Source organism: Ovis aries, chromosome 11 (assembly GCF_016772045.2).
Source record: "Ovis aries strain OAR_USU_Benz2616 breed Rambouillet chromosome 11, ARS-UI_Ramb_v3.0, whole genome shotgun sequence".
NCBI lineage: Eukaryota > Metazoa > Chordata > Mammalia > Artiodactyla > Bovidae > Ovis > Ovis aries.
This window is the reverse complement of record NC_056064.1, coordinates 36,587,657-36,609,454: the sequence shown is the minus strand read 5'-3', so window position 1 is coordinate 36,609,454 and position 21,798 is coordinate 36,587,657. Positions and strand designations below refer to the sequence as shown.

The window sequence follows — 21,798 nt, the reverse complement described above, 5'->3', positions numbered from 1 at the left end:
GACAATCACCAAATAGGGGCCAGGCATCAGGTTCTCAGCCAGCTTGCAGGTGTGGGGCAGGGCGCGCACGTGTTATCAGCTGCGGTTCTCTCAAAGCTGTGTGGGCGATCAAACACACACAGGGCACAGAAAACTCTTAAAGGGAAGCAGTATGTGGCAATGGGGTTGGAGGGTGGAGAAGAGGGGAGGAGGGGAGAAACTGCTTTTTTCCCCCTTATAATCACATTTTTACTCTGTTCAAAGTTACCCCCAGCTGGGCAGGTTTATGAAACTGTTTGGACTAAGTCACCAGGACTGCAGTTTGGCAGGAGAACACAGGCTCTACACATGACAGTGTAGGCATCAGGGCTTGGAGAATGGCAGTGAGCATCTCTTTACAGTACTTCCCCCATTTGGTGGGGAAAAGAGAAGAAACAGCAGTGCTTTGTATTAATATAAAGGATGGTGCCTGGGTTGGGATGGGAGCTTCTAGCCTGATCACACCTCTGGTCACCCTAAAGCCAACAATTTTGTCTAGCCAACAAGCTAGACAATTCCGTTCTTTAGCCCAGAAAAGCTGCTAATTCAGATTCTGCTTTCCTTATACATTATAGCACTCCTAGGAATTTGGTGCAAATCCACCTGGAATCAAAGGACATCCAGCCTTCATCCTTGGCTTCTCACCCATATACACATCTAAGCCTAAAGCCAGGTCATCTAGCTCTTTTAAAAAATCACAACAAAATCCTAAACATTGGCTGTTTCCATGGATCAACCTGGTAACTAACCGCGAAGCTCACCCTCTGGCTTTCAGTGTGTGGGGGAAGAGAATCTACAGGCCTAGCAAAGACATCCATGGAAATGCCACGTCTTTGCCACCAGCTGGGCTTTGAGCCCAATAACCAGGATGAATGGGAGACCAGTGATTGGAAGAGAGAGAACACTAACACTTCAGGAGGGGAGGGGGTGCCTTGTAAGTAGCTAAAGAGAGAGTGTGGGGACCAAAAGTGGGAAAAACCATTTCAAATGAGCCTGGGGAAGCGCGGCTCACTCCCGCTCCCCTGCTCCCTTTCCAGCAACTCCATCCAACAAGTATTTATTGAGCACGACACTCCCCAGCTGCCCTGGCCCTCCCTCTGCAAAAACACTCAAATCTGTTCAAGCTGCAGGGTGAGTTCCATTGCACTTGAACTTGAAACATGAGGTGCCTATCTTTTAAAAAGGCAGGCACACAATTTCCAACATGGGGCAGAAGGGCCTAAGGAGATTTGAGAAAGTTAAAGAGCACAGCTGACCAAACAAGGACACACTAATGCCACTTTCAAAAGGGAAGGGAGAGGGTAAAAATTTAATTTAACCGTAGGGAGAATAATACACTGGCCAACTTAAAAAAAAAAAAAAAGCCCACTAGAGACATCTCAGTAACTCTCTAATTAATCGTACCTAACTCTAAATATTCCTTCATTTTGTACCTCCTCTAGCTTGAATTTGCCTTTTATTCACCAGTGCATGTGTTAGTAATTTGCTTTCAGGGCTCTATGTTTAATCCTACCTTTGCCTCTTAAGGAGGTTAGACCTCCATGCTCTCCTGCATGTTTTTATTTAGGATCAGATGATGAGGGAGGCAAGCAGCAGGGCAGGTGGTAAACAAGACCTACACTTGTTAACAAAGTTCCTCCTGGGAAAGCCACCGGCCATTTGCAAGATGGGGTACACAGAGTCAGAGAAGTGGCGCCCCAAACTACCACTCTGCCTGCGAAATCCTGCCAACTCTAAGAAGTCACAGTTGCGCAGCGTCGGAGAGAAAACCCCCTCAACCCTCAAGCCTGCCACTTCAGATCATCCAAAGCCCTGGGAAGTATATCCCCAGCACGCCCCGTCAACCTCCACCCTTCCAGAATGTGTAGCAGAGCTGACCCCAAGGCGTTCACCACCCCTGGCGTCGGCTGTCTGGGTAAGTGTCTGCACACAGCCCGGACTTTAGTTCCAGGTTCCCCAGGGGCTGGAGTTAAAAGTTTTCCTATTATGAAATACTTTGATAGCATTCTTTTAAGTTCATTAAAGCCACCCTTGATTGGCTGTGGTGCTCCCACAAAGTAAAAGTCAACTGAAGTATATTCAGGGCCTGAGGACAAATACTTAAATAACTCCAAGCTGGGCATTCAGTTTTGTAGCAACTCTGAGGAAAAGTGTGGAGGAAAAAGCAAAGTGCCAGGAAGAGTTTTCAAACCCAGGAAGTTCAGTAGGGAGCATGAGCTGGAGGCCTGGCTGAGAGCAGCCAGCTGTGGAGAGCCTCCCTCCAGACAGCTGTTCCCAAGAACAAGAGCCCCTTCAGTTCCACACGACCAAGAGGAACTGGAGCACAGATCATTTATAACTTTAAATATAATCCCAAACTTTTTTCTCTCTGAGATCAGGATTTGTTTTAGACCCAACAATGTGACTAGTTTGGCTAATGTTTGGTTAATTCATAAAGTGGCAAACCAAATAACGGAGCCCTCTGTGAAGACTCAAATCACCAGACTTCTCATTCATCTTTTCTCTGCTTTCACTCTTCCCTGATCCCTCTTCTATCCATCTCAGAGGGTGATAAAAGATGAGACAGCCCCATCTCACCAAACTAACTTGCTGGTAGTGACCCACCTTCACTCTGAAATGGGAAGAAACACAAGGCTGTCCCTTCCAGCCCTTTCAAAGGGCTCCAAGCTGCCCGCGGAATAAAAGTAAGCCCAGGTAAGTCTAGTAAAGCATTTGTGCTACTGTCCTATAGCATCTGATATATATGATGGTGTCAAAAAGAACTCAAAACCAGACCTGCCCGCAGAATGTCACACCCTAAAATAAAATCTGACTCCTTCGGCATCAAGCCTCTACATGAGGACTGTAAGCATCCGGAGGGGGATGCTCCATTAAGATCCAAGGGATAGTGTGGCTTTGGTGCCCATCACATCATTCATTATAAACTGGCAGAAAATGTAGGTGAAGTGTTCTTGGACTACTAAAGCCCACCAACCACTTGGGCAACACTCATACTGCCAACACAACTATGAGAATTTTGCAATCCTGCCTCAAATTTTCTAGAGGATAGTCTATATCTGGAACCAGAGAGAACAATGTCCTTTTACCACCACACCCCACCATTGTTCTCAGCCTTTCTCCACTGACCTCACATAGTTTGAAAAATCCTCACTCTATGTTACCTAAGTGGAGAGCTTCCCATTGGATAATCCTTTGCTGTACAAAATACTGAATAACACATGGACCCATGCTTCTCTGGGTACCAAAAGGATACGTAGTTAGGAATTGTGGCCCCCAATTTCAAGGATGCCATCACTGGTGATAACATTTAAGAGTCAGATACTTCAACAGTGCATTTTGCTGACCATGTGCCTCGTGCCAGCAAAGCTGTCAAAAGCAAACTAGCAGTGTTAGGCTGGGAAGTGCTTCATGTTTAATGCCTCCCAAACAGAAGCTGCTTCAATCACAGGTTTTTAAAGGACAATTGTAGCTCTTAAAGGATTTTAACTGCAGCCCCAAGCTTCTTTATAGGCAGATGGCTCTGTGGCATAGAAAAGTTACCCTCTATTCTAATCTCCAGGCTGTTTCTAACACCAAGGTCTAGAAGGACCATGGTCTGATGAGGATCACTAATAAGCAACCTCCTTTATTGTTCCATACCTCTCCAAACACCCATCCCTAAGGACGAAGTTTACAAAAGCATGGCAGGGAAAGACAGTTTAATAATTACCAATAGCACTGCTAATAACAATGCTGCTTAACATTCACTGAGACGGCCATCGTGGAAAACCTGATGGACATTTGCTTCTATGTCCCTGTGGGGAAGTCAGTATTTGAGGGCAACGATTACTATGCCACCTCTCAATGACCAGTTCAGAATAATAAAAGGTAAGAAGAATCCAAAACAGGAGATAAGCCGAAAGTAATTTCCATCTGACTTTGAAATATGTTCACTGCAACTGTGGGTTTGTTAGCTTTGGAAGGAGGGTAAGAAGGGAAGAGATGCAAATCTGCCTAACAGTTAAGCTTTTATGTAAATCCAAACTAGTTTATATCTACTGAACAGGTCACCTGACAAGGGTGGGGGTGAGTAGCCTAGGTTTACATGTGCTGATCTTCTATAAAGATTGAGAACTGACTAGAAGTTGATGATGTCTCTTTCTTTTTCCCTAAAATATGAGTGGGGATACAGGCTTGAGTTTTCTTTGCTCCCTTAGGATTTTCTGCAGAGGTATATACCACATACATTTGAAACTCGTCTTTATACAGTAATTTTGGTCAGGAACATTATGAAAGACAAGGGGTAGGCTATTTTGTTTGTTTCCTGAAAAGTTCACGTAGTAAATACTTTAGGTTTTGTGGCTATTTGGTCTCTATCAAAACTACTCAACTCTTATCACTGTGCAAACGTCTCAAATTTTGCCAATGTGCAAAAACAGCCACAGACAATACATAAATGAAGGAGCATGGCCGTATTCCAATAAACCTTTATCTACAGAAACAGGCAGAAGCCTGGATTTGGTCTGCAGGCCATAATGCCAAGCCTTGGTTTAAGAAGAATCTAGTGGGCAGAGGAGATTCAGAGGCAGCATTTGGCTCCCCCAGCACCCAGCTGGCCATTGGGCCTGGTCTTCTAGGGAAGAATTTGCAAACCTCAACTGAACATTAGCTTCATTTTCAGGACATGGAGACGGAGACACTAAACAGAATAGGTAAGACTGGGGCCCAGAACAGTTTACCTCCTAGCCCCATTTTGTTCAACATCAGTCTGTCCTAGAAGAACTTAAAAGTCAGCAGACTCCAACTGACATAAGACACAAACAAGAATTTAATTAAAGGAGAAACTGCAGTAAGATATTTCTCCTAGGTTTCTGTTACCTACTAGCAGCTCTTAGCTTCTTAAGAGTTGATCTTCATTTTTGTCTTCATTCTTCTGCCTTCCACACCCCCTGCCCAGGCTCATAAAAGCCCAGGCGTCTTCACATTATGAAGACATCCCTTAAGGATGAATGGCCACAGAAGGTAAATCCTTAACCCCCTTTTTTAAAAAACAACATCTAGGACTTCCCCAGTGGCTCAGTGGTAAAGAATCCTCCTACCAGGAGACACGGGTTGGAACCCTGATCTGGAAAGATCCCACATGCCACCGGAGCAACTAAACCCATGCATCCCAACTATTGAGCCTGTGCTCTAGAGCCTGGGAGCTGCAACCTCTGAGGCCACGACTCACGACTACTGAAGCCTGCACACCCTAGAGCCCATGCTCCCACAAGAGAAGTAACAGTGCAACTAGAGAATAGCCATTTGCTGCAACTACAGAAAAGCACAGACAGGACTGAAGATCCAGCACAGCCAAAAATAAATAAATAAATGGATAAAATAACAACATCTAAGATATCTTGTCAAGAACACAACAGGGTGTGTGGTGGAGAGATAACTGCACAGCCCTGAGCACTACATCACTTTGAGATGGGAAACAGAAACAGTGACGATACGATTATTTCTGAGACTCAGTTTCAGCTCACGTTTTTTTAACAGTTGGGTTTCAGAGCCCAGTTTAGAAAGCCCATTTTAAAAGATGAGTGAATAAAAGTGCAAGGGGAGGCCCTGAAATTCTGAAACCCGCAGTACTGGTTTCAGACCAATATGGGTTTGCTCTTTGAAGCCTGAAAAGGCAATGCACTCTGGCCAACAGGCTCTCACCTTGGCTGGGTGGAGAAAATAACAACAATATAAGCAGCAGCAAACACTGCAGAGTGCCTTCTACTTGCCAGGCACTGTTCTAAGCACTTTACAGCTATTGACTCATTTGATTCTTATGATGTAGATATTATTATTCATACTCTACAGATGAGGAAATTGAGGCACAGAAGTTGCTTAACTTCTTCTAGGCCACACAACTAGTAAAAAATAAAACCTGGATTTGATACCCAGGTAACTCTGGCATCCAAAGCCATTCTCTTAAGGGTTTATGACCACAAAGCATTTCCTTCTACCACATACACCCTTCGGGCCCAGAGGAAACCACTTCTGCCACTTCTCAAGGCCGAGGAATGGAAAAAATCTGAACACACATAAAGGTAAAAGTTAACATGCAGGAGACCTGATGCACTCCCAAACCAAAGGCCAGGGACATTCCTTTAATGTTTGGTCTCAAATAAGTCCACAGGCTCAGGCTGCTCTTTCCTCCTGTCTTTCCTCTCTCCTGCTTCACTGCAAACCTACAAATAATGCCACTACAGACCAGGTAAGTGCCTTATTAGCAGTGTCTCTGGGATACTAATAGGTGGAGAAGAAACAATCCTTCAGCCCAATCTATAAGCAAGAAATCACTCAATCTGTCTTAAATTATCCAACAAATCACGCAGAGCTCTAGCCTCCTATGTTTTTACCAGTATCTTAGGGTACCTGGTCCTAAAAAAGGAACTGGCCACGTAAAGAACTCATTCATCCAAAGCTACACTCTTCTTTCCACAGTATCCACCAGTGTTTGTCCTTTTAATCTTAGTTCTATAGCAAACACAACATAACTGCTCTTAAAATATGACTGTTAATAGCTTTCCAACTACTGCACAGGCAGGCGTTCTGCTGATGTCCACTAAAAGTGACTAGGTTCTGGTGCTTGCTGTTCTACTAACTTCCCTGACTCTAAGGAGGCACAAACAAAACCAACAGGTTTGTACTCTCGTGGTTTGCTTTAGAGCAGTTCAGGATAGGCCTGAGTCTGTCTGGGCATTGTCTGGCTCTACATCGTCAAATTCTAGGCATACTTTTACTAGTTGGTTACCACCTTGCTACCAGATTTGACCAAGTTTCTGTGTTCCAAGATGCAATGCTAACATTTACAATGAAGTCCAGATGGACGAAGACTTTCTAGTTCAGAGACCCTCTTAATCCCATTCCTACCTAGGAAGGCACCGTAGCAACTACACTTTCAGGAGGGGCTGGAACTAAGCTTAGTAATCACAAAAAGCCTGAGAAACTCTGGTTTAGAGAATGTCATTAACCATCAGATGGCAGGGACTATGACTTTTGTACATTTGGTAGACCCTGAGGCTTTGGAAGTGTGCAATGATCTTTTCACATCTGGTGTGAATCAAATTTAAGCCTCACTTTCAACTTATTGCCAACCTCCTCATGCAAGTAGGTTCCTTCTCCCATTCCTAACTGCCTGCATTTGCAGGGGATCCATTACAACTTTGAGTGTGAAAGCAAGGTTAAGCTTGCTCTTTGCCAACCACATCCACCACGTTAAGCTGCTATTAAGACATCTTTTTGGTGCTGTTAAGAAAGTGGGAGTATTTGCCACACTGTACTTGATGGTAGCCCTCACCCCACTGCCACGTTGACCGACAAGCTCAGGACAAAACAGCATTGGTTGGGGGAGAAAGGAAAGGCAGGGGGCAAACTACCCAGATCCTACACCTTCACACACACGCGCGCGCGATGGTTGGAATGAGACAACCATATTAAGCAGGTCTGTGATCTGGGAACATACAACTTTTGGGCCATACCAACAGGAACGTAGGGAGTAGGAGCGGAGCGTTTGTATGGTGGTAGAAGCCGTTAAACGTATTCCAACGGCTTAGAAGAAACAAGCTCCAGGAGGTGCCATAAAGCGAGGCGCATATGAAGTGGTGGGAAAAGGAACTCCAGAGCTGCAGAACGGGATGCTGGGGCCAAACTCAAGTTGGAGAACTAACACATGGCTCCACGGGGCTCTCCTCCATGCCCCTCCCCCTCAGCGTGCAGACATCCAACGCCCACCGGCTCCCCGCTCCAGTGCAATCCCTGCTTAGGGCGCCCCCATCACGCGCCTCACACCTCGCTGCCACTCGTGCATCTTCCATTCACCCCCACACCACATCTCTGCCCACATTTCGGTTACGCCCCCAAAGCCAGCCTCCATCTGCCTGGACCTTCCCCTCACCTCCCGGCCCGACTCCCCCGCACTATGTCCCGGCGGTGCACTCCGCGTTCACCGCTCCTCGCTCTCGCTCCTTCCATCCTCGCAGACTCTGCGCGTCCCACTTTCTCTTGCTTCGCCCCTATTCCACTTCCCCTTTACACTTTTCCCCCCCCCCCCCCCCCAAACGGCTCCCTCAGCGGCACGCACTCCAGGCCCGGCTCACCTGCGCGGCCACCCCCGTCCCGGCGCTGGTGCGGCTGCTGCAGCTGGAAGGGGACGGTGGCCCTGAGCGGCTGCAGACCAGCCCGGGGGGAGCCGGCAGGGACTGGGGGAGAGCAGCCCCGCCGGAGCCCCCCGGCCCCTCCGCGACCCGGCCCCCAGGCACCTCCGCCTCTGCCGCCCGCTGCGGCCCCCGCCATCGCCCGCCCGCCGGCCGAACTACTCGCCCTCCTCGGACCCACAGCGAGCCCCACACAGCCCCCAACCCCCGCTGCAGCTGCTTATCTGCTCTACGGGGCGGAGACCGGCCCCCTCAGCCCAGAGCCCTCATTGGCCTACGGATCCCCAGACCCCTCCTTCCAACCAATCCGCCGCTTGATCTTCCCCTACCAGAGGATGATTGGTTAATATGCCTAGCGATCCAACTCCAAGACCCCACCTCCATCCCACCACCTCCTGCTGCCCCACGTCCGAGAGTTCGCTTATTGGTCCGTCCGGAAGGGGGCTGGTTCTCCGGTACCGCCAATGACAAGATGCAGAAAAGGGGAGCGTCACACCCAGTCCCAGGTAGTATGCAAATACGATGCCACGTGACGTCAGGCAAAGTGGGGGCGGGGCCGGGGCCGAGGCTGGGTGTAAGATGGAATAAAGCAGTAGTGAAATCATCGTGGGGAGCTGAGAGGAGTGTCAAACTTTCAGCAATTGAGTCCCGGTAAGTATGAAGAAAGCACTAACTTCAAAAAGCATTACATTTGGTTTAACCTAAAAACATTAGTTTTAAATCCTCATAGGATCCCAATGTTGCTTGCAAGCTCTAAAGTAAGTTTCTACAAATTAATGAAAAGTTTGCATAACATTTGCATGCGATTTACATTATATCCGTAACTTAATAGCTACACTGCCTCATGTGGCACCACATTTGTCTTTCTTCACATATCCAAGTCCTTACTTGGTGTTGGTCCAACCTAAAAACGCAGCTGCTAGCTTGTAAATTAAACAGACTGAAAAGGAGCAGAGTTGTCCATTCCAAGATTGTTCAGCAGAGTGGAAGGAACAAAGTAACTGAGAAAGTAGAGCAAATCTACACAGTGACTCCATAACCAAATCCTGGTCTTCCCAGCTCAATGCTCTCTGACCTGCAAGTCAAAATGAACCCGAATGGGCCACGAAGAGAATGCACGCCGTTGTGAAAATCACATGCTATAATATATACATGCGACGTTTGAGGGGGAAAAAGCACTTAATTACTGCTTAAAATTATTCTCTTCAAAAGAAAAAAGTTATTACTCTTGGTATCATTAACCATTTTGTTCTCTTATGTAGAAAAAGTGAAAGGCAATCAATCCTAGATTGTCTGTGATAAGGGACCATCTAAATAATTAGATAATTCCCTCCAGATTTATATTTAGCCATGATATCTATTTTTGATCTTGCTACAGATTTATCTTTCTATTTCTGTTTTTTCCCAGTTTAATGTTAAAATGAAAGTATTCCCTGAAGCCATACTAACTATTAATAACCAGAAAAAAGGAGGTAATCTGGAAGCATGCTGCAAGGCAATGAGAGGTCATTTTTGGGATTAAATATTGAAAGCAGATAATACCCAAAGTGGAAATTCAAGAGTTGGATGAATATTAAAATCAGCCTATGTACAGAAAACAAATTGAGGATATGGAACACCCTAAAGAAAAATTTTCTTTGCAAAGAGTATATTCTTGCAGATTTGTAGAATGTACTTTAAGATGATATTTGAAATCTTTTTTACTGACAGGGAGATGTTGTACTCCTTTTCTATGAAGTGGACAACTTTACCAAAGGCAGATAGGAATGAACAAAAATTGATGAACTGATAAAAATTTAGTCCTAATAAATAATTTTAAAAAATCTTACAATTTATAACATTCCAATTAGTTCAAAGTCTTCATATATGTTTTTTTAATCCCCATGAAAATCTAGAAAAAGGAAACCATGATTTTTATTATGGTGCAGGTAGAGAAACTGAGGTCCAAAAAGGTGACTCTTTTTGATTCTTGACTCAGATTTCTATCAGATCTTAATGGACTACACTGCCTCATTGTGGCACACTTCATTAATAAAATCAGTAATAGTAGCAACTAACATTCACAGAATTTCTTTCTCCATGACAGGTATATCCTAAGCACCATCCATACATTGCCTCATTTAATTCTCATGAGCATACCTGTGAGATGGGTATTATCTCCTCTTCATGGAGGCTTCAGAAAGAAGCAAGATTGCTTACTGCCCAAGGTTACTCAGGCAGCCTGACTCCAGAGATGAACTCCTAATCTGTTATTATAAAACTGTCTTATAAACAAAGAAGGATTACTATTTACATTTTACATAAAGAGTCTCCAAAGATACAGTTTGGCTGAGATGTTAAAATTAACGCTTGTCTCGTACTTCATAGCTTTACACATACACCATCTCATTTAATTTTCACAAGTGCATAATAGGTAGACTATTATATGTACAATAGGTAGAAAATGAAAATATCATTGTCCCTATTTTACAGAAGGCTAAGTCTCAGAGGCTTAGATGACTTGCCTAAGATTGTCCACTTTGTAAATGGCAGACCCAGGACAAACATCTAGGTCTTTTGATTTCAGATTCAAGTATTTTCTCAACACACACTAAACTTCTAGACAGTTAACTTGCCTGATAGCCAAAGTGTGGGCCAGTTGGCCTCTTAAAATCTGTTCTTACCTGACAACTTTGTCCATCTTAGGACACAACATGTAAATTCTTAGGCAGTCTTAGAAGATGATGTGTGATTTTCACTGGTTGAGCCATATGGTGTGTATTACAGGTAAAAGCCCGGAGTGAGGAATCTTGAAAAACTTTGGACAAATGACTTTCTTGCTCTGTGCCAGAATCAGCTGTGCTTTATCAACCTGATAGAGTTGTTCTAAAGAGAAAATGGCATATTATTGGGCAGTGGCATTCTTCCCTTAGAGAGAAGAGGGCAGTCTCAAGGATATGGAGTTTAAATTTTATTTTAAAGCCAAAGTACCAAGAATAGAGGGCCTAGACAGCGGAAGAAGAGTTGATAGAGGTGGCACAGCTGAAGAACTGGATCTTCTGAATCCAGAGAGTCGTGTTCCTTCTTGATAAGCTGGCTAAAGACACTAAGGTGGCCCAGCTGGAGGAATGCGAAGGCAGGCATGCAGAGGAGATCCCTGTCCTCTCCTTACCCCAGGTATCATGCCCAAGCAGCTGTCTCTCATTCCCTTCTCTATCACTGGTTGCTTCTCCTGGCATGGACATGATGGGAGGATAAAGACTCATCTGAAGATCAACTCCTGTCTGTTTCCTCTAATTAAAGAAGCCAGGGCTTACGACTTCCCTGGTGGTCCAGTGGCTAAGACTCCATGCTCCCAATGCAGGGGGCCTGGGTTCAATCCCTGGCCAGGGAACTCGATCCTATATGCTGCAACTAAAGAACCTGCATGCCGCAACCAAGACCCGACATAGCCAAATTAAAAACAAAAACAAAAACATTTTTTAAAAAAAGAAGAAGCCAGGGTTTGGGGGAGACTGCGTGCTGCCAAGGGGAGATGTATTGCCTTAAAAGCATCTTCTAGCTTCAAGAAAACCTTTGTCATTGTCCCTCTGTCATCTTTATCAACATGATTGTCACCAATTAATTTGCTTGTCACAAATTTATTGAAATGACCACTATGTGCCAGACACAGAGCTAGGCACTATGGAATGACAATAATATTCAGAGACATACTTCTTATTCTGAAGTTCATAACCCAGCGGCCTGGAAGCCTGGAAGCCGAAGTGGTCTAGAGGCTGTTCTGATTGAGACATGTTCTGGGTGCTGCTTTCAGGGAGGTCAGAGGCAGGCACTCAAAAACATCAAAAGTGGAGGATTACATACACCAAGTATATCAATAAATTGTTTTTCATCTATGGGAGAATTATTTTCCTCAGAAGGTTCCAACAGCAAATGCTCAGCCCCTTGATCCTAGCCTGCTCTTGGGATGTCCACAGCTGCCACAAATAAATGAGGACTCAAATTATTTTTCCTACAGGTGTGGGGTCAGAGGTATAGTCCTTCCCCAAGCAGTCCCTATAAGGCCTGGGGTCTTAAAAGCTGCAGATGTCTGAAGGGCTACCAAGGATGAAAGGCTTTGGAGATTTCTAGAGGATCAGAGGATCTATAGGATCCACTGGCTACTGAATTAAGAGAAAGTTGGATTGTCATAGTCAAGAGAAGCTTTGCAGTTCTGAAGGTGCTGTTTGGCCCTACTTCTGGGGCACCTTGATCCTTCACTCTGTACATTTATGCCACAATTACCAACAAGAATGGAAATTCCAAATCACCATTTTATTCTCCAGAATCTGATACTCAGGAGCAATTATTCAGCAAAGATTAGCAAAGTCTTGATATTCCTTGGTACCTGGGACTATCTCTGAACTTCCTGGTAAATGTATAAATACTTACATCTTTGGTCCCTGGGTTCCAAAATAATAAAGGCAAAAAATAAAATGACGCAGAAACGCAGTGTCTTTTTCTGACCTACCTCCTTCCCTCAGCCTCTGTCTGAAATGTCAGGCCTGGTTCCTCAGGGAACGAGATCCTGAGGAAATGGGGTCAGAGCTGAAGGAGCAGAGCAGCCTTAGAGGGATTGAGAAGGAGTGTTGAGGGAATGAATGAGGTTATGGGAACAGAGTAGGGAGGGGGGCTAGCCCTCAACATCTCTCCCACTCTGGGGGCCTCCCTTTCCCTGCATCCCTGCCCTAACTCCCAAGATAACTGTGGCCTGGATTTTGACCTTCGGTACTCTGTCTGACACACTTTGTCCCTTGCTGCAGCCCACCACTTTCTGTCTTCCGGTGAGTTATCTCACTTGTTCATTCTCCATCTCTCAGACTGGGTAATGTTCAGTCCTTAACTCTTCTTTTCCTCTCAGTGGGAATCAACTTTTCTTGCTAAACTTCAACCTTTTAAAACTGAAGTTTCCTCATCCTTCACAATAAAGGATTTGTTACATGTTTAAAAAAAAAAAAAAAAGTCAAAGTGTTAGTCACTCAGTCTTGTCCAACTCTTTGTCATCCCCATGGACAGTCCAGGGTCCTCTGGAACTCTCCAGGCAAAGGATACTGGATTGGGTAGCCGTGCCCTTCTCCAGGGGATCTTCCTGACCCATAGGTAAAGGGTAAATGTGACATCAAAATGGGTAAATGAGACATCAAAATTTTGGTATACAGGACCTAGTGGCACTCCATGAAAAACACAAAGAACCATTAGAGACTGGGTATGATCAGTCTAGTCCCTTCATTTTACAAATGGAGAAGTGGGCGTCAGGACAAGGGAAGGACTGGGTGGAGGTCAGTTGGCAAATAAGAGGCAGGACAGAAGACCAGGGCTCCTGCATCCTGGTCACTGTTGCCTCAAAACATAAATAACTTCCAAAAGAATTTATAGAGAATGCTGCTGCTAAGTCACTTCAGTCATGTCCGATTCTGTGTGACCCCATAGACGGCAGCTCACAAGTCTCCCCCATCCCGGGGATTCTCCAGGCAAGAACACTGGAGTGGGTTTCCATTTCCTTCTCCAATGCATGAAAGTGAAAAGTGAAAGGGAAGTCACTCAGTCGTGTCCAACTCTTCGTGACTCCATGGACTGCAGCCTACCAGGCTCCTCCGCCCATGGGATTTTCCAGGCAAGAGTACTGGAGTGGGGTGCCATCACCTTCTCCATTTATAGATAATGCTATTCAGCAATAAAAGGGAATAAATTACTGATATATTCTACAGTGTGGATGGACCTTAAAAACAATAAGTAAAAGGAGCCAGATACAAAAGACCACATATTATATAATTCCATTTATGTGAACTATCTAGAAAAGGCAAATTTATAGAGAAAGCAGATCAGAGGTTGCCTCCAGCTGAGAGTAGAAGCAGGGATTATCTGCAAACAGGAACAGTGGAACTTTTTGGGGTGATAGAAATGATCTGAAACTGGAATATGCTGATAGTTGCACAACTCTATAAACTTTAAAAAATCATAGAATTATACATGTATAGTAAGTGAATTTTATGGTATATAATTTATGCCTCAATCAAGCTGCTTTTAAAAAAAGATTTAGATATGTTTATGGATGAGAGATCTCTGATGTGTGTCAGACCCTGCTAATCTTTTAAGGGAACATTTCATGAAAAAGATATACCTACCCCTATGATATCCATATGCCAGCAAATCTGGAAAACTCAGCAGTAGCCACAGGACTGGAAAAGATTAGTTTTCATTCCAATCCCAAAGAAAGGCAATGCCAAAGAATGCTCAAACTACCACACAATTGCACTCATCTCATGTGCTAGTAAAGTAATGCTCAAAATTCTCCAAGCCAGGCTTCAGCAATACGTGAACTGTGAACTTCCAGATGTTCAAGCTGGTTTTAGAAAAGGCAGAGGAACCAGAGATCAAATTGCCCACATCCACTGGATCATCGAAAAAGCAAGAGAGTTCCACAAAAACATCTATTTCTGCTTTATTGACTATTCCAAAAGCTTTGACTGTGTGGATCACAATAAACTGTGGAAAATTCTGAAACAGATGGGAATACAGACCACCTGACCTGCCTTTTGAGAAACCTATATGCAGGTCAGGAAGCAACAGTTAGAAATGGACATGGAACAACAGTCTGGTTCCAAATAGGAAAAGGAGTACGTCAAGGCTGTATATTGTCACCCTGCTTATTTAACTTATATGCAGAGTACATCATGAGAAATGCTGGGCTGGAAGAAGCACAAGCTGGAGTCAAGATTGCCAGGAGAAATATCAATAACCTCAGATAGGCAGATGACACCACCCTTATGGCAGAAAGTGTAGAGGACAAAAAAGCTTCTTGATGAAAGTGAAAGAGGAGAGTGAAAACGTTGGCTTAAAGCTCAACATTCAGAAAACAAAGATCATGGTATCTGGTCCCATTACTTCATGGGAAATAGATGGGGAAATAGTGGAAACAGGGTCAGACTTTATTTTGGGGGCTCCAAAATCACTGCAGATGGTGACTGCAACCATGAAATTAAAAGACGCTTACTCCTTGGAAGGAAAGTTATGACCAACCTAGACAGCATATTCAAAAGCAGAGATACTACTTTGCCAACAAAGGTCCATCTAGTCAAGGCTATGGTTTTTCCAATGGTCACACATGGATGTGAGAGTTGGACTGTGAAGAAAGCTGGGAGCCGAAGAATTGATGCTTTTGAACTGTGGCATTGGAGAAGACTCTTGAGAGTCCCTTGGACTGCAAGGAGATCCAACCAGTCCATCCTAAAGGAGACCAGTCCTGGGTGTTCATTGGAAGGACTGATGCTGAGGCTGAAATTCAAAAACTCTGGCCACCTCATGCAAAGAGTTGACTCATTGTAAAAGACCCTGATGCTGGGAGGGATTGGGGGCAGGAGGAGAAGGGGACGACAGAGGATGAGATGGCTGGATGGCATCACCGACTCGGCACATGAGTTTGGGTGAACTCCGGGAGTTGGTGATGGACAGGGAGGCCTGGCGTGCTGTGGTTCATGGGGTCACAAAGAGTCGGACACGACTGAATGACTGAACTGAACTGATGATATCCATAAAAGGTCACTGTGAGACACCAAAGGTTTGGTTCTTTGACTTATGAAATACCCAGGTTAGCATTCTTCCTAAGTGTCCTCCTCACTAAAATATGTAAGTTTCTCGAGGAGAACAGACATGTCTTGGTCCTCAGTCTAATGACTACACCTAGCACTATGACCAGCATGCAGATACTGCTTCACAAAAAGCAGATTAAAATAAACTTCAGCTCTGCAGTGTCACGTGATTATGGGTACCTTGAGGGACCATCCTCTTTCTAGAGCAGCACCTTGGTGGGAACAGTTTGCATCCCCCACACATGACTCTCCAAGGTCCTTTAGAGATCAGTCTCTGGAGAGGAAATGCTGGTTGTGTATATCCCTAGAAGACTGTGTATAAACCAAAAGGCCTATTCATTTCAAACCACCTTAGACTTTTCTCTTCCCCACCATTGTTCCCATTTACCTTATCCAGGTCAGCCTCAAAAATACAATGATCCCTGGGCAAATAAGCTACAATACTCTAAACATTCTTCATCTAGTTTCACATTTAATCCTCTTCCTTACACCCTCACACCATGTACCAAATGAAGAATCGAGTACCATAAAATCCAGTTCAAAGATACTATAAATCTAACAGGAGAGACAAGTGATGTGAAAGTTGAGCTGTAGTTTGATTTCCTTCAGACCTAGGACATAGGCTCAGAAATTATTTTCAGAGCCAAGAATATTATCTAAAGGGCTTTTGTAATAGATAACTGTAAAATATCACCACAGATGTGTCCATAGTTTTATCTTCTGTGCTTTGGAGATGATATTCCCCCTCAGTTCAGTTCAGTTGCTCAGTCATGTCTGACTCTTTGCAACCTCATGGACTGCAGCAGACCAAGCTTCCCTGTCATAACTGTCTTCATCATCAACTTCAACTTCCAATCAGACCTCACTTCCTGCAAGCATTCCTCAGCTAATCCTGTGAGACAGTAATGATGCCTCCAGGACTTAGGTGTTTGGCCCATTATTTTGTGCTAGCTTATGAGTAGCTTCATAATTCCTCTTCTGTCATTTTATATGTTTGTCCTTTCTCGCCAATTTTTAATTAATTAACTTATTTACTTTTGGTCGTGCTGGATCTTTGTTGTTTCGCACAAGCTTTAGTTGCTCTGGGTTGCAGCGAGCTGGGGCTCCTTTTCATTGTGGAGCATGCACCTCACTGTGGTGGCTTTTCATTGTGGAGCCCAGGCTAAAGGCCTGCGGGCTTCAGTAGTAGCAGCATGTGGGCTTGGTAGTTGCGGCTAGAAGTCCCTAGAGCCCAGGCTAGCTGTGGCACATGGGCTTAGCTGCCCCAAGGCATGTGGAATCTTCCCCCACCAGGAATCGAACCCATATCCCTTACACTGGCAAGCGGATTCTTATCCACTGAGCCACCAAGGAAGTCCCCTTTCTCCCCAGTTCCAAGCAAAGGAACACATTTGCTCTGTTATTTCTTGTCAGTTACTAGGGCATGCCACTGCATCTGGCAATGTTGCGGCAAAGTTGATTGTTTAAGTATTCGTTTTTCCAACTGTTTATGATCACTCCTGAAGGTTGATGCTAAAAGTCCTTCAGACTAAAAGCAGGGAAGGGTTCAGGTTCTGTGAAGTCTAAGGCTTATACTACTTGAGGTTTCCTCAAGTTAAATAGTAAAATAATTATAGAATTAGGGATAAGGACTTGGAAGGGTTCTGTGCAAGTGAGGGGCTCTGACTCTTGAGTTTCATTAGCTTCATGGTAAATCTGTTTCTTACTGAAAAATGAAGTTATATCTCATCCAACTCTTAAGCCCTGATTGATTAGGTGCCTGTTCCTGGCTTTTCCTGTGGGTATCCTGTACACAGCAGATCTTTTCCACAAGATGCTCCTCACTCAGTAAAATGGGCTTAGCAGCCAAGTCTCTCTATCTAGTGAAAAAGCCCCAGAAGACTGTACTGACACTCCCCACACTTAGTAACTTGGTATCACTTAGAATAATGCTTCTTTCAGAACAGGTGATTTCTTGCTGTGCATGGTGGAAGGGGAGGTCCTTGTACCCAATTCTTCCTGGAAGACCCTGATGGCTATAAGCTCAAGGGGTGGTGTTATGCAGCAGAAGGCCCTGGAATGTTCCAGTACATTTCACCAGTGGCCTCTGTAACCCCTGCTTCCATTCAACTTAGGCAAAGGCTTGGTAATCTACAAAATAGTGTGTATTTAGCTTGGTCTTGCTTCTTCCATGACAGTCTGATAGCATCACACAAGTTGGTACCTTCCCTGGAAGTCCCACCCAGAAGCTCCATCCAATTCTCTGATCTACTGGTGTTTGCCTAGAATGCCAAGCCAGGGTTTAGATCTCAACCCTGTCAATTTTTTGGCTATATACACCAAATTTTGATTTTTTCCCCAAATAGGTTAGAAATCCTGGGATCTCTGAATCAGTGGTGAGTCTGTGTTCCTCAGAATGCCCATGAAGCTTGTGCCACATGAGGAGACACTAACATCAAGGCCCCAGGAAGAAAGCAACATACTCAGGATGCTATAGGCCGTGTGCCCTGGCCAAAAGGCATAGAAGAATACCACTTCTACTTACTGGGAGTGTCCTATAGGCTAAGTAATTTGCCCATGTAATATTATTTAACTCTTAGTCACAATTATTATATCCTATAAGTAGACATAACTATCCCCAGTTCACAGGTAGAAAACTGAGGCTCAGAAAGGTTAAGAAATGTATTGAAGTTTATGCAGCTAGAGAAGACAGGTCCATCCGCTTTCAAAGACTATGTCTATAACCACTACGGAGGGGATCAAAGGACTAAGTCAGAGGGATGCAGACCCAGAGGTCCAATCCTTATCCAGAAACTGAAGGTCAGAGTTAGGAAGACAGTCCAGATGGTCATGGTATAATCCACTTCCCTGCCTCCCTGTCACTTCGCTGGGTCCTAAACTCCCTAGAACTCTGACTTTGTTTATATTGCAGAGAAGCAATGCTCAGAAATTATGGAGGTGAATCTGGCAGGTTCCAGCTGTTCTTGGTGAGGGAGTTGGAACATTTTTTGGAACTTCTTGACAAAAGCATGTCTCTCGTTCAGTGGACTAAACGCACTTCCTTTCTCCAAGTTTTTCCTACCTTAGAGAAAGAGAGAGAGATGGGGAAGCTGGGGGATTTCCATTAAGGAGAAACCAGAGACGATCAAAGGAGGAGGAGAGTGGTGCTGCCCTTTAAGAAAGCCTGCCAGAGCTCTGGAACTGGGACTCTTAAGAAACTTCTGTAATGTGCCAAGTAAAGTGAGAAAGCTCTTCGTGGGGTCAAAAGAGAAGCTACAAGAGGAGGCCCCACGGAAGACTTGGCAGAAGAGAGTGGGAAGGAGGTAAGAATCTATCCAGGACCAAAAGTGTGTTTTAATTCTGAACCCACCAAAACCAAAAAAGAAAAGAAAAGGACTCATGCCCTGACTCCCTACTTCTGGGGTGGGGCAGCCAAATAAGGGGAACTCTTGCTGGACTTCGCTCTCCATTTTGACAGAAAACACTGGCTGCACTGCCTGCCCAGCCTGCCAGAGCACTGCTGGAAAGAGCCACCAACCGCTGCGTTTGGTTGATAAATGATGGGCACCCCTGCCTGCTGCCCAATCTTCTTTTCTCCTTGCTTAGTTTGCAGCCTTTTGCCTGCTGGGGAGACCCAGAGTAGGGGTGGGGAGAGAAGGGTCCTCTAGACAATATTAATACTCAGTGATTTATAGACTGCTGTAAGGGGAGGGGGGAAGTCAGAGGCGACAAGCCCCTGGGACTAGTTTCCATGACACATCAGCATACCACTGACAAGAGTCAAATTATTTTTGTGATGCCTACGCCTTCAGGCTCATCTTTGAAAGACACAGCCCTTACCCTGCTGGTACCAGGTAGGATGAGACCAGCAGAGCTGGCTGGAACAAGGCTAATGAACATACAACCAAGTCCTCAGCCTTTACTTTAAGCCCCACACTGCTGGGAGAGGGAAGAAATAAGTGAGATCGAGTAGCTCAATAGCTGTTTTTGGAGGATTTATTTTTTTAATGTGCAAGAATTCTTTTGAACCCTCCATGGCTCTAAGAAAAACTGTTTGAAATGTCCCCACTTAAGGGGCCTGAGGTTAAGTGCCAGGGATGGAAGGCTAAATGCCAGGGATGCTGCTTGCAAGGATTCTTGGGACCGGGGCTAATGGCCTCCCTGCTGTGGGCTCAGGAATACCAGCCCCAGGCTCTGGTTGCCCTGAGAGATGCAGCCATTTTTACTTCTGTTTGAAGGGCACCACCTTCTGGGTTTTTCCCTTCTTTGGTGAAAACCAGAGTAGAATATGCCCATGGAACCAACGGGGCATGTGCCCAAGAGTCTGGAGGGCACTGGAGATAACAGTGTGAGGCAGGGTGAGATCAATGCTTTATATAGCTTAGAGTTTGGTCCCTGCTGGTGGAGAGACGATGCATTTTGTGAGAGTGCATAGCAATTGCCCTTCATAAGGATGATCTCAAAAGGTCAAGGGATGGGCCTTGAATAGCCCTAATGTCCCTGAAACAGTCTATTGTATAGCTATTGTCCATACATGTAAAGGAGCCCTTCTTGACCCTATTCATACTTTTCTGGCTCTGAGATTTCCCAAGTGAAAAACTGTACTCGACTTTATCCCCAGTCCCACCTCTACCTCTTTTAAGCTTCAACAAAATAGTTCAATATACATTTCTTGAGCTCCTATTATGTGCCAATCATGCTAGGTGCTGGGGATATAGAGATAAATAACACACAGTCTCTTCTCTGGGGAGTCCATAGTCTAGTTTTCAAAAAATTTTCCTTTGCACTGATTTTGGGGATTTAGTAAATAAAACTGTACTTATCTCCTTTATAGTTTCACATGGATGGATCAGAGCCTTTGCCTCACAAGGTAACTTCCACTTTCCTCTTGACCAATTTAAAAGTTTCTTTGGACTCTGATATGTCTTAGGAATTGAGTGACTATAATTAGATACTATATAGACACATCTACAAATGTTATATGCATGTGGGTACAAGAGTAATTTTCTGTTTTCTAACTTCCTTCATTTATTATTATTACTGCCATTTTTTCATACATCCGATAGTTACTAGGTGCCTGTTAAGTACTATGTACCTTCCTAGGTGCTGAGAATGCAGTGGTAAATAAAATGGACACTGCTTTAATGAAACCTTTAGGGTATGCATTGGGAGGACAGAAGGCAAAGAATCTAGATTAAACAGACATACAAATAGATATATAATTATAAACTGAGACAACTGGTATGAAGACAAATGCAGGGTACTGTAACAGTGTAGAAATGAGGGCTTTGGTCTAATCTAGAAGCTTTGGGAAATAGTTCCCTGAGGAAATGACATTTGACTTTAGATCTGAAGGATTAGTAGAAAGAGGTGAAGAAGAGAATGAGGGAAGAAATTTCAAGTCAGAGTAAAGGGTATGTGCAAAGGTCCTGAGGTGGAAGGAACCAGGGCAGGAGGGTCAATGAGGTTAAAACACAGAGAATGAGGTTGTATGGGATGGGCTGGAGAATTAACCAGAGGGCAGATAATGCAGGGAAGGTCATGATGGTTGGACTAGGCCTTTTTGAAGCCCTCTCTTTCCTTCTAGGCCTATCTTTGGAGAATGTAGTCAGGCCAGGTAAGAATTTCAGTTTTATCCTACAGAAGATTATGGAACCAAAGTCTTTATAGAATGGCTCATTTCCCTGGATTATTAATGCTACTTAGATTTGTCTTGAAGGAGAACAGTAATGACAGTCTGAACTATTAGGAACTTTCCCAGTTTCCTGGCAGGGTGTGGCTATATGTCTGGCTGGCCCTCTGAAGGCCCAAAGCTGAAGAACCAGCCCCAGCCTGGCAATCCTCAGGCAAGGGATGGCCCCTGTCAGTGAGGACAGAGGGGCAAGGGTGGAGGGTGGGTGGAGCGCTTTGCTTGAGGTATCTACTCCACAGTGACATTTGGAAGAGCCCCAAGACTATGGCTCTTGTTCCCTGATAAGTCTATCATATGCACACCCCCATTGAAATGGTCTTGCCACCCTTCCTAT

At 44.6% G+C, this 21,798-nt stretch overlaps 1 protein-coding gene across 2 annotated transcripts in view; it reads right to left on the bottom strand.

The window, feature by feature from the left end:
- Positions 1 to 21,798, bottom strand: part of FAM117A (family with sequence similarity 117 member A) — a 62,452-nt gene that overhangs the window by 34,029 nt on the left and 6,625 nt on the right. The window contains exon 1 of one of the 2 annotated variants that reach the window (XM_015098721.3): positions 8,130 to 8,381. The exons of the other annotated variant lie outside the window; for it this stretch is intronic. Coding sequence (XP_014954207.2) covers positions 8,130 to 8,325 — 196 coding nt within the window. The 5' untranslated portion in view covers positions 8,326 to 8,381. Of the gene's footprint in view, positions 1 to 8,129; positions 8,382 to 21,798 lie in introns of those variants that run through there. 2 annotated transcript variants of the gene reach the window in all.